This window comes from Neopsephotus bourkii, unplaced genomic scaffold, assembly GCF_033783945.1.
Source record: "Neopsephotus bourkii isolate Nb327-2 ecotype Australia unplaced genomic scaffold, CSIRO-AGI_Nbou_v1 NB_196, whole genome shotgun sequence".
Classification (NCBI taxonomy): domain Eukaryota; kingdom Metazoa; phylum Chordata; class Aves; order Psittaciformes; family Psittacidae; genus Neopsephotus; species Neopsephotus bourkii.
This window is the reverse complement of record NW_026900709.1, coordinates 9,105,351-9,118,147: the sequence shown is the minus strand read 5'-3', so window position 1 is coordinate 9,118,147 and position 12,797 is coordinate 9,105,351. Positions and strand designations below refer to the sequence as shown.

General features: G+C 39.5%; 1 protein-coding gene and 1 long non-coding RNA gene across 3 annotated transcripts in view; both read right to left on the bottom strand.

The window, feature by feature from the left end:
* CWC22 (CWC22 spliceosome associated protein homolog) overlaps positions 1 to 1,612 on the bottom strand; it is a 29,796-nt gene extending 28,184 nt beyond the window's left edge. Inside the window, exons 1-2 of one of the 2 annotated variants that reach the window (XM_061379224.1) lie at positions 1,537 to 1,612; positions 951 to 1,062 (exon numbers count right to left, since the gene is read on the bottom strand). In XM_061379224.1, the coding sequence (XP_061235208.1) occupies positions 951 to 977 (27 nt within the window). In that variant the 5' untranslated portion in view covers positions 978 to 1,062; positions 1,537 to 1,612. Of the gene's footprint in view, positions 1 to 950; positions 1,063 to 1,536 lie in introns of those variants that run through there. The other variant, XM_061379230.1, reaches the window with a different exon arrangement.
* Positions 1,613 to 11,025: 9,413 nt separating this feature from the next.
* LOC133226077 (uncharacterized) overlaps positions 11,026 to 12,797 on the bottom strand; it is a 52,702-nt gene continuing 50,930 nt past the window's right edge. The window contains exon 3 of the long non-coding RNA XR_009729399.1: positions 11,026 to 11,539. This is a non-coding gene — a long non-coding RNA (uncharacterized LOC133226077). The remainder of the gene's footprint in view (positions 11,540 to 12,797) is intronic.

Genomic DNA, 12,797 nt, shown 5'->3' with positions numbered 1-12,797 from the left:
CGTCATCTGCCTTTGCCCAAGCAGACCTGAAAAGAGAAGTGTTCACAGAAATAAAGCAATGTTAAGGATGTCTCTGTATTTGGCAGTTATCATGTCCCATTGCAAAAGCAGCTGTTTGCTGAAGAACTTGTCACCCTTAGCTCTTTGCGACCAGGCCTTCTTCCACAAGTCACAGTCTTCTTCCTTGTCCATTTTTATCAAAATGATTAAGCCAAAGTGTCCAAATAGTGCGGTTTTGCTAACTGACTGATTTTGACAAATGAGGAAGCACTACCATAACCACCAGACTGGGAAGATATTGAGAAGATATCAAACGATCCCTCAAGCATCTCTATTAATAACCACTTCACATAGAAAACTTGGAACCAAAAGAGTGAAGAAGCCTATGCAGGGTCAAACTTTAGAAACAGGCAGATAAATACCAAAGATTTGAGACAGGGTATTGCTCTGCTAGCCTGCGCCAAACTTAAAGAGTATTTTTTAAAGCCAATATTTGCTCCTTGCATTCCTAAAAAAATCAATCCCAACCATTCAGAAATGTGTCACATGGCTTTTAAAAGGGAAACAAAGTTTAGCTTTCACAGTAAGAAATACAGTTGCCACATTAATTGCTATTTCCTCTCTTTTCATTTTAACATGATTATTTTTTCAACACCTCTTTTTCCCATTCCTCCACATGCTTATGTTTTCTGTTGACCCATCATTCAACCACTTTTTCCCTATTACTTTATCATTATATGCTAATAGTGCTCAGAAGTTGTATTGTTGGGATAACAAGTGCTAGAAACACCTGTAATTCACTAACTTCATAGAACTATTTCTCCTGTAAACAGCTGCTGTCAATATTGTTTGCTTTAAATCCAAGGAGGTTTATTTACTATAACATCAACTACAATCATAATCACCAGTAATAAGGGAATGATAAAACACTACGATTTAAAAACACTTACATTTACTTGCGTAACCCTGCTCTTCATCTTGACTTCCTACTTTTTATGAAGCTCTGAATGTGCAGCAATGAGACAATCCAAGGTGGAGTTCAGCAGACAAAAAACATTTCATCTATATAACACGCAGAAAACAATAAAAAGGTTTTCATTGCACGAGGTGCCGGAACTTGCTCTTTTAATTTGCTCCTTAAAGCTACGTTTGCGTAACTCCTTAAACCAAAACAAACACTTCCCCCAACCCCGGCCAGGCCTCTTACTGTTACACAGCACCTGTCTCAGGAGAGAACGGCTGCAGAACAGCAGTCGGGAGGCCGAAGCCCTGCCCACGGGCACAGCCACACGGCGCCCGGTCCCGGCTCGCCACCGAGCTCTCCGCCGGGCTGCGTTAACGCCCGCTGCTGAGCCGCGACTTCCGAGGGGAGGTCCCAACCACCTAACCCATGGGCTCACGCGGCGGGCCAGCGGGCGGTGTTCGGGGGCTCCCCGCGCTCCCGGGGGTAAGGTGGGAGGGGAGAAAGGTGATCCACCGCCCTGCCCGCGAGACCACCGCCACCCACCACCCGCGGCCCAGCCTGCTTGCACCTACCGCCCACCACTGCACACGGCCACACCGCTTTCACTTCCGGAGCACGTCGGCGCACAACGCGCGCGCGCAGCCGGCGGTAGTTTCGTTTCCCGCGTAAGGAAGAACAAGCTTCCGGCAGCCAGGGCACTGGTGCACGACGGGAAGCGTAGTTCGGCAGTAGCCGCCATCTTGCGTTCGGCCCGGTGTTCTGGGGGCTGTTCACCGGCTTTGTCCGTCCAGTTTCGTTTTGTTTGTTATTTAGAATTCAAATGGTTTTAGTGGTTATTGTAAGGAAAAACAAAACCACCAAAACCACAAGCCAGAGGGACATAAGCTGGTAGAGTGACTCCTGACTATAGTTCTATAGCAGATGTATTGCTCCATCCTGTTCAGCCTGCACTTCCCTAGTGCTGCCTTCTTAAGTGAAGGCGTCTCAGAAAAAACAGCCCCATTACTACCAAATGTACAAGGGTCCGGTCTGAAATACAGGTAATGGCTAACGAGCAGTCAAGTCCTATACCAACGAGAAGTCTTCCAGCATCTCAGTGAATTTACTGAGTGAGTTTAGTACACTGGTGCCTTAAGTAACACCTGTAGTGCACACTTGCTGTCACACAGATGAGCTGTTAGTTAAACATTACTTGAAGTATGTCTAGGACAGACATAATACATGACACCATGATGGGTGTTAAAATGCTGTTACATTAGGATACCTGTTTATCACAGGGGGCATTTTGGCCTCTGACAGTCTGGAGTAATTGAGCACCACCAATTCACGCTAACACAGAGCCTGTGGCTTATTAGAGGCACAATTTTGTTTGGCTTGTGAAAAGTCATTAAATTCATAGGGAGGGAAAACAAAACAGGACAAGAAAATGCTCTGTGAGGTCTTAAAATGATTATGGTTCATCTTCACCTCTTGCAAGATAATGAAAATAAACTCTTTGAGGACACAGCACATCACGGTCAGAAAGGCACTAATTCAGCCAAGAGCCAGATGGCTCGTGCAGGGACATCTGCAACCAAGCTGTGTGTCACTTGTGTTGTGCTGCACCCACCAGTGTCCACATGAAGTCCATGTGTGTGCACATGTATTGGGACACGGTACTTGTTAAGGGGAAGAAGGTGGCAATAAGGTGGGAGCAATGCTGGAAAAACAATACTTACAATCCTGCCTTTCAAACAAGGCAGAAAACGCATCAACTGCAGAGGATTCTGAGGAGCGTCGAGTGTCTGTTAGCCTTATGCGGACTCACAACCACAGTTACGGTGTTATCTGCTAACACATTCCCTGTGTTCGTCTCACAGCTGAAATTTGCTGAACTATGATATTCACAGACCAATCTACAAGATAGTTTCGTGTGAGTGGCAGGTATTTGTCTGCAGCATCCCTGCAAGAAATGGGGAAAAAAAGCACGTAATTTTACATGTTTTATTCCTGTTCCCCCTTGCCCTCCTGTGAGAACTGCACCCTCTGACTGTGTTAGTGGAAATTGGCTCCTTTCTCACAACTAGGTAGCTGTCAAGAGGGAGGTACTTCCACATTACTGTAGAGTCCTTGCCCTGTCTCAATCCCCCAACAACCCAGGTGTCCAGGTCTGGGGCCAGAAGGTGGGTGACTCCTGGTTGTGCCTAGGGTCCTGTAGCCTTCCTCTACCACATATTTTGCAGGCCTCTGGTCCTCTAGGTTGGTGAGCCAATCTAAGTTTTTAGTGACTGTGATCCTAAAACCTGCAAAGTCCTCACTAGCATTTTGTAAAGGAAGAAGACCAGATAGCTGAATCACTCACTTCAAGTGCAGAATGACTAAGAATGTCTTAATGTCTTCTTTGTGTTGTGATGGTGGCCAGCCTCACTCACCAGATGACAGCATAGGAAAAAACATGCGTTATTACCTGAAATAATAGGAAAATGTTATTGAAACTTTGCAGAAAACTAGCTAATTCAATTTACCTCCAAGTATGGAATAAACAGTGAAATCAAAATAATGAACTAAGAAAGCAAAATGAAGAGGTTTCATAATAATAATAAAAAAGCTATATTTTGAAATTCATGACACAAAGGTCTGTGTAAAGTAAAAGTACAATTCGGGGTTATTATTGAGGGTAATCCCTTCAATGCTGAAGTACTGGAGAGTGCTGGAAATCTTCTATTGACTTATTCTGTAACATTTATTGGTTAGGCTAAAAATTTTAAGCTCCAAGCTTTTCTGGAAAGCATAGCTCTCAGTATCTTCTTGCTACTTTCTAAAAATGGTTTAGTGTCAGGTATCCCAGTATTTTCTTCTTCTTCACAATAGATCATGATTACACACAATTGCTGGAACAGCTACTGTTTTTTAAATGCCCTTTCAGGACACTGATTTGTTTCCTTTATTATTCAGCAGTCTTGTTCTTCTGTTAGCTCTTGATGTATATCCATGTGGGTCTGTTCTCATTGTGGAAATGATAGAAGGTTTCTGCTTTTGGAGGATTAAGATGTTGATTAGAAAAGGTAGTTACTGAAAGCATGGGGATATTTGTTACTCTTAATAACAAGGAACTTTAATTTGTACATGTTCTGAAAGATTTGTCATTGATTAACTACATGCATATAGAGCACTAGATGAGAGCATTAAAAATTTAGTTGTGCTTACATGTTTAACACTTCACATTTTGTTCATTCTCATCAATATGGAAATATCATATTTGTTTTGTGAGAATTCCCTTGGGATAAGGCTATTTGTACTGAAACAAAATGTTTTTAAATCCCAGTGATGCAAAACACTTTCTCACTGTGCCCTGTGGATCGCTTTGCAAAATCAACATCCTCTGTATTACATCTTGCTTGAAGTGTGGGGCTGGCGAATTTGCAGAGCTGAGGCCTAACATCTGTGAGCTTGTAAACAGCATGGGCTTATTGTGATGACTTTGACTTATTGCTTAATTGATTGGGGATTTTTATTTTAATGTTTGACTTGCATATTTTCTAAGGGCAGTCTTAGTTATATAGCTTGCAAATGCTACAGTAATTATGCTTCACTTGAAATACGGCTTAATTCTACCACCAGGTTCTGTCATGCAGATCATTACCAGTGACATTAGGACATTATATCATGTAACCAGATGTTCTGAAATGCAGTAATTTAAAAGAACCATATCTTCCCAGCATTTGTGCTCACATTGAGTATGCATTAATAACTATGAGGCTGGGATTTTTTGATGCAAATACAGGAAAACATTTTAATCGTGATAACTTTCATGGAGTCATACCACTTAGTTAAAATTCAGATCCAGCATTTCATTTTGCAAAGTTACGTGGGTGCCATTAAAGGTCCATTGTCACTGGTGATTTGTGAATTAATACTGGCTTCTACAAACACACCTATTTGACTTGATTGGCTTACAAAATATGTGAAGAAGAGATTAAGTACATAATCAAATTATGTTTTTTACATATTATTATGAAACCCCAATGAGTTTTGTTTGTTCCCCTGTCATCTGCTGTTAGCATTCTTAAAATGATGCTGCGTCTTAGCTTTTCTTTTGTTCATGCACTTCTCTGTTTCAGTCAGGTCAGTGGTAGTAATGAGAGCTATATTCAAAATGCAAATACTTCTGTTAGTAGTGCTCTCAGCACTCTAGATTAGATGACTGGTAGTTTTTCTAGCTAATCTTTCAATTAACTGCTTCATGAAGGCAGAAGCAGGACACTACATACTTTCTGTTTTTTTTCAAACAGAAATCCATTTTCCTGCTTCATAAAGGCTTGTTTTTCATAACGTGCTCAGGAAAACAACTTGCCTTTTTCCCCTCTTTCTTCACTAAATTTTCTTAAGTTACATATTCCTCTGTTTCTTAATGATACCACGTTCCTGGCTGTGCTTGCTTTCTCCTTTACCATATAATTTCTGTTCAGGACTCCAGAGTTGTTTTTCCAGTTTTGCTAATTACTTGCTGTGATACTAATTCCAAATCTTCCTTGCTATTCAGATAACCCTTTAGTAGAACAATGTAGAAAGTGCAGCTTCCTGAGGTGTACTGGGGGGTGTGTGTCAGATCTAGCTTATATTTGATAACAGGTTTTGTGTTTGGGTTTTGGCAGTTTTTTGGTTTATTGGTTGGTTGGTTTTTGGTGTTGTTTTCTGTTTGGTTTTTTTTTTTTTTTTTTTGTGAGTGAAACTATATGAATACAATATAGTTAATTTTTTTAGCTGATTTTGTATATATTTTTTTGCTAGCAATGTTAATTTTTAAAGCTATCAGCTGAATTTAGTAAAACGTCCTCAAAAAATGAAAATGCTACAAGTTCTTTTTCCTTCTTTTTCTTTTTTTTCTAGGTTCTTGAATCAACTTACTTTTTCTCTACTGAATATTATAGTCTTTTTCTCACATTGTGTAATGTGTTTTGTCACATCATGTAACACACCTGTAAGACTACTTTAACAGCAACAAGTATTACAAGCTTGAATCCTCAGTGTTCAAAAAAAAAAACACCCCAAACATTGACAGACTAAATCTGGTTAATCTGGTGCAGCAGTTGAAGACTTAGCTATTAAGATTTAAGATATCTGCACTGCTCCTCAGTCCAAGATTCTGATACTACAGAAGAGTGAGAAAAGGATCATCATCCCATGACTGACAACATTGAGTATGCTGTGGAGCACATTAACTCAAAACTGCTTTGGCTTAAACTACACTACCAGTCTTTGCTCCCCAGCACTTGAAGTGTTAACAAAATGAGTACAAACCTGTTCTCAAACTTTTCCAAAGGCCAGTTGTGCTATCATAGAATTATGCACCATACCAGATATAAATATTCTGCACTCCAGAGATAATAGCTATTTTTGCTTACAAAGTTATAAAAGTCAACTCTCTCATTTACTTTGCAATACTAAGAGGAAAATATAATAAAGCAAGAAATCCCTAATCAAGATAAATACAGGAATAGGATATGTTAATAATAATAATACGGAAAAGTGCATTATTTTTTTCTGCTTATCACTAAGTTTTAGATACAGAATTTGATTTCTTTGGCTTTCAAACTGTTTTGCAACTGTGGTGCTTACACATGAGACTGAAAGCAGCATGTGTCTGGATGGTTATACAGGTTCTGACAATATGAATTGTTAAATGCTTCTGTGAACCCTCTGCAAATACAGCATCGCCTGGCCCTGTATGTTCTATGGTTTCTCATTCGGCTGTAAAAGTAATCCTTTTCCTGACTCACACTGTGTAAACAGGTGTCATGAAATAAAAAGGCATATGGCACCAACGTGGCAGCAGCAGCTCATGAGAAGGACATCCTGTGGCTGATGGTGCATGTACCGTCACTCAGGATGTCCCTCCAAATGCCCAGGGAGAAAGCAAACATGGACAGCTGAGCGTGCCCCTCAGAGGGAGCCTGAGGCCAGGGAGAGGAAATAAATAGAGTGCTTCGAGGTGCCTTCACCAGGAGACAACTTATTACCTCTGAGAAATAAGTGTGTGTTTTGAAAGCTGAATAACACAGGGTTACATGAATTACACTCGTCTCTCCTTAAATGTGGAAAGCTGAGGAGGGGCTGGGAAGGTGGGATTCATTGAATAAGAAAGGGAAAAGGCAGTTTAATACTGAATATAAGCAGTGAAGTGAGGTTTTCCATTTCTCCTTTTTTAAGTTAATGCTTTTACTGTTGGATTATGAAGTGAAGTTCCCTTCTGCTTATTTCTTCTCTGGTCTGCTTGTCTTGCAGTCCTTTTTCTGCATTGTGTAACCCTTAATTTTACTCTTCATCATGGTGAATGAAGAATACCTTCAGTTTTATAGTGGGTCTAGTTTTGGTTTGGCAACATGGGCTTTAAGACATGCAAGTTTAATTCTGCGAAGGTGAAAATATGTGCCTGTCTAAAGCCTATCTTTGGGTGAACGCTTTAAGGAATAGGTAGCAGTGCATATTCAAGTGCAGCTCAAGACCCTAAATGTATGTAGTCTGAGGCAGAGCCATGACTGTGGTTTCTGACTTCTAGAGAGTAGGAGGAATTCGGGTGCATCTTCTTGCTTGGTGTGTCTTGCACAGCTTCTTGTTCAGCTTGTGGGGTGTCTTAATTGCCTGGAAAACACTCTGTGGTTGTGGTATATGAAGCATCTTACTGCAGCAATCCCAATCACCCTGCAGGAGGCATGCAGCTAGTTTGTAAATGTAAGAGATGGCTAGGATTTTGTATCTCTAGCTCAGTCTGAAGTAAATTCGTGCAATTGGAATGGAGCATGATTTTGGAGTCTGGGAAAAAAGAAAAGCAAATCCAAACCCCAAAAGCAAAGCAAACCTGCCCCCCAAGAAAACAAATTAAAAAAAAACAAAACCAACCAAACAAAAAACCCTGAAGAAACATACACTCAATCATCACATATACTCAATCATCAGTCCTACATGTATGCATGAGTAACCCCAGTGGCCCCACAGAGCTGCCCTCCACGTGCAAAGAGCAGGTCGCCGGGTAACAGCACCCAGTGGAATCAGTCTGAGTGTGGCAGGACTCTGTTCAGCCCCGCACTGAAACTTGACTCCCCCAGTTCCAGTAAAATGCGTAAAAGCAAGAGTAACTAATTAATATCATTAAACAAACTCATCTGGAAGAAAATGCATGAGAGTGCTCTAATTATAGGTCTTTGGAAACTACTTTCGTATGGGTTTATATGTATTTCTGAGTTACCTCAAGGCATGTCTACTGCACAGTGCAAGTGAAATGGAGATAAATGAGCTAAGTTAACTCTAAATGAGATAGTTCTGGTACCAGAAACAATATAGCCACGTTAAGTAGAAATCTGTGCTGATACAACTTGTTTCATTAGGTTAACACAGTGTTATGGATGGGCTAGCAGGATCACATCATTTCTGGTATCCAAATTAACTCATGGCAAGTAGCTTTATGTATATTTAGAACAGCAATAATTAACATAGAATCCTTCTTTTTTTCTTAAGTGAGTACAATGGTAGATCAGACCTTAAAATACAGTAACACCTAATTCATACAAAATTAAATTAACATGAGAAGTTGTGCCTTCAGATAAGGCAAATTTAAAATATAAATTTCTGCACACTGAAAGTGTTGAAATCAGTGACAATTCAACTGAGACTAATAGCAATTAAACCAACCATAATTACAATCTTTGAAAACTGCAGAAAGGGAGAAAGGATAATATGTCCAACAAATTCATACTCATCAGCTTAATGTTGTGCATGAATACTCCATTAGTAAGCCACAGGAAACATAGTTTTAGTAATGTTGTTTTCCCATGGCAGTTTTTGTCATTGTGCTTGAAATGATACAAGTTACAAAATCATCCACTGAACTGGCACCTCTCCTGGCATAAGCATCTGTAGCTCCATCAATTCCCAGTCTTCTGCAAATGAGCAATAAAGGTTTCTATCTAGAAGCTCACTGAAATTATCTAATACTTTTGGAAAAAGCACCATAGCTACTCCAATACTTTATTTTAGTAGCTGATTCTCTGCAGTTAATATTGCTTAATTAACCACAGAATGATGGACTGGAGTCTGGCATGCTGTAGAATTAAATTTTTGTGCAAGGCTCAAACTGTATTTCCAGATGCTGTTAAAGTGCATCAGCCATAGGATATTGCTCCACACCTCAGCTGAGACAAGAAATCACAGCCAGTGCTGAGGTTTTGGTATCAGGTCAGATAACCAAGCTGAGCCTAGCCAGAAAAGGAGGTCTGAGACAACACAGCTGAACTCGTTTGGTAGTGGAAGGGGACATGATCATGCAACCCCTTCTGCTACCTTTTTTTGAAGCAGCAGTAATCTTGCAACAGGGTGTTAAGAAGCAACATGTGAGAGGGAAAGAAACAAGAAAGCTCTTACGTCACGTATGCATCACTCTTTCAGGGGGACCTAATAGCTATGCTATGAAGTCCCATCACCATTACATTTTAATAAATGCTAGAAGATCACAGATTTTCAATAGTAACTTGGTACCTTACAAGGGTAGCATTCGCAACACTCCATCCCAAATCTTATTTTTCTCAAGACAGTGCTAGCAGACTCCTAGCTGGTTTTGATACCTCATCAAAGCAAAGCTGTCCCTGTGAGCTCAGTGGGTAGGGATGATTGCATGTGGAACTTTGACACATTCTCCACTGTGTGAAAACACATCACATATGTTTTCTATTATTTTTAATGGCAGTCTCTCAGCTGTTTCTCATAGTAGTCAAAAATCTGCTCAGCTCCTGTTTAAAGCAGGAGCCTAGTCTGTATTTTTATATTTTATTTTAATTTTGTGGCAATGCTCTTCTCCAACCAGCTTCTATGATGGGAAACAATTCCTGTCCCTTCAGGCACCTTCTACCCTCAAAGTAATACACAGACTAAGCATATTATTCAGAAAAGGAGGACACAGGAAATGGAGATTGGCATGAAAAACTCTTTTTTTTACTCATGGGGACATGATGTTCAGTGCCAGCAGATGGGTTTTTGCCCAGAAACTGTAGGACAGGGTATGATGAATACACTTGCCTTTTGGCCTACCTGCATCAAACCAGTGACTGTATTGGCTAATGTGCTAGTTAGTGGCTAGGGAGCTTGTGTCCACATTCTTTGCTAAGCGTGCAGTTTATTTGATGTAATCCTTCTCTTACTGAAATCTTGATATATAATTTTACTCAAATTTTACTCTTCAGCTGGAAAGGGAACATGACTGTAAAGATATCAGAAAAAAGAATATTCCATCCATACTGGAAATTCCACCTAAATTTTGTCCTGCATTAAGGATCAATGATTTAGTGGTTACATGCTTATAAAAATGGTTAGATTCTTCAACTTTGCTTTTCCAAACAAGAAATGGGAAATATGTTCTTCCCATAGTTTGTGTTTCACAAGTTAAAAGAAAACAAAACAGAACAAAACAAAACACAAAAACCTCCCCTGTCCCTTCTGTCACTTTTCTGTTGTATTTTTATTACTATTTTATCAAGCAGAAGCAGCCACTCAAACCTTTAACTAAAGAACAAGTTAGGACAACTATTTCTTAACTACTAAACTGGCATTTGGCATGTTGGACCCATCTTTCATGTCTTCTGCACTTCAGAGGGAAAGGTACTGTCTGGAGCTAGTGAGTGCTTACAATGAATCTTGTGAGATAACAGCATAAATGCATCAGGGTAGATGGTATATCATAATATACTGGAAAGGATCTGATTATACATAGTTTGCCCTATGTTTAGTGGACCTGAAAAATGTGTATGTTAATTATTTCTTCTGAATTTCTTCAGTTTCTTGACAAAACTTATGGGCCTGGTGTTGGGATAGAACATCCAGATATTGGTAGGACACTGAGCACCACTTGGAGCTCCTGGATCTTGCAGTACATCTAGCTATACGAGTTCATCTCGACAGAGACTAAAGAACTTACAAGGTTGTTTGAAAATATTTTATTCAGAGTTTAAACACATAACAATGCTGGGAAGACCCCCTGAAGCATTTCACAAAGAACTTTATTATATGCAGAACAGTACTGTAATTGAAAAAAATAAAAGCAGGAGAGTATAGTAACAAGAAAGGTAACAAATTCTATACTTAAGCATATTTAACAATACTAAAATATTTAATTCCTCTAAAATAGCCAATTAGCGTTGCAGTATTGGGTTTTGTACAAAATATGATGCTGATATTGTTTTCTTGGAAGTGGAGGTATTCAAGGCCAGGTTGGACAGAGCCTTGGGTGACATGGTTTAGTATGAGGTGTCCCTGCCCATGGCAGGGGGGTTGGAACTAGATGATCTTAAGGTCCTTTCCAACCCTAACTATTCTATGATTCTATTCTATGATTCTATGATATATTTTAGTTATACTAAAGAGCAGCTTTTCAGTATGTGAGATCAATATTTGTGTTCAGGATGAAAATGATCCAAGGATCCTTTTAGTCGTAGTTCACGTCATAGCCATTGTTCCTTAATCCTACCCAGAAGACTTGTCTTTTTCCTCCTAGATCAAAACTTATGCTGGTGGAAGAAGCTGGTGTAATGGAAGAGTTAGCACTTCAATCTAGAAAAGAAGATATTTCAGTTAGAGATGCACTAAGTATATGAAAACAATGATTTTGAAGTGACCCTGACAGCATGTGACAGCATATATGTAATTCAGTATAATTTCAAACAAATTATAGTGGTTCTGTCACTTTTAAAATACATATAGTTAAAAACAATTCTACAGAAATTTGCAAAATGTCATGTTCAAGATAATGAAAACAAATGCCAGAACACTGATGCTCCTTTGACAGTCTTACCAGCAGTAGTGTGGTTTTGCACATTGTGTATTCAACTGTAAGACTTCTTGGCCGCCTTCCACTTTACCTAGAAACAGATGTAAGATCTCTTAACATTTTTTTTTCTTTTAAATTACTATGGTATATTGACAAAAAATTCACTGGGAGCAGAAGTCACCCTAACAAGCCCTTTTAGAAATGCATTCATTGTGTCATGAAATCCTGCATTTGCTAATTATCTTTCCTTAACTCTATTGCAGACCTTCAAATTAACAGCTATTGAAAACTATAGGCAAACAGTAGGTGCCTGACTTAATTAACTCTGACCCTGTGTTATGTGATTTCTATCTTGGTGTTGCTTGTGCTAAAAATGGGCACTGGTTTTCCTATGGCATATGACTGTAATTCTTCAAAGGGCTGTGATATAGCAACTTTATAGAATACTTTATTGTTATTTGATGATTTAGTTATCATTATGGCCTGCAGATCAGAAGACCTGCAAGCACCAGGGCACAGCTAATGGAGTAATGCCAAACTAATTGCATTATTGTTTTGATTAAGACCTCCTATATATAACAAATAAAAAATATTAATAGGAATACCAGAACAGATTTGCTGTATGGTCTAAACAGAAACAGACTCCATGATCACATGGGTGGGATCTTCTGAAGGGCAGAATACTACTGCACTCAAGGAAGGGATTTCTTATTTTCCCCTGAAAGATTAAATTCTAATCCTAAGCACTGTTCTCTCTCTGCACCACTGTGTCCATGCACAGTTACTTTCAGCTACCCAGGAGAGGAAATTCAGCTGCTGGTATGGTTAAACTTCCTTGCTGTCCTACTACTGGTACAGTATCTACTTCATGAAAATTCTGGGGACACCGTGACAGCAATTAGCACCAACAAAAACCTGCCAGCTTTCCAGGAGCCCTTCCGGACAGACAGATTTCATCCTCACTGTGGGGAGGAATATGTAAAATAATAACATTGTTCTGTTTTGAAAGCACAAAGTCATGAAGGAGATCGTTCACAAAAA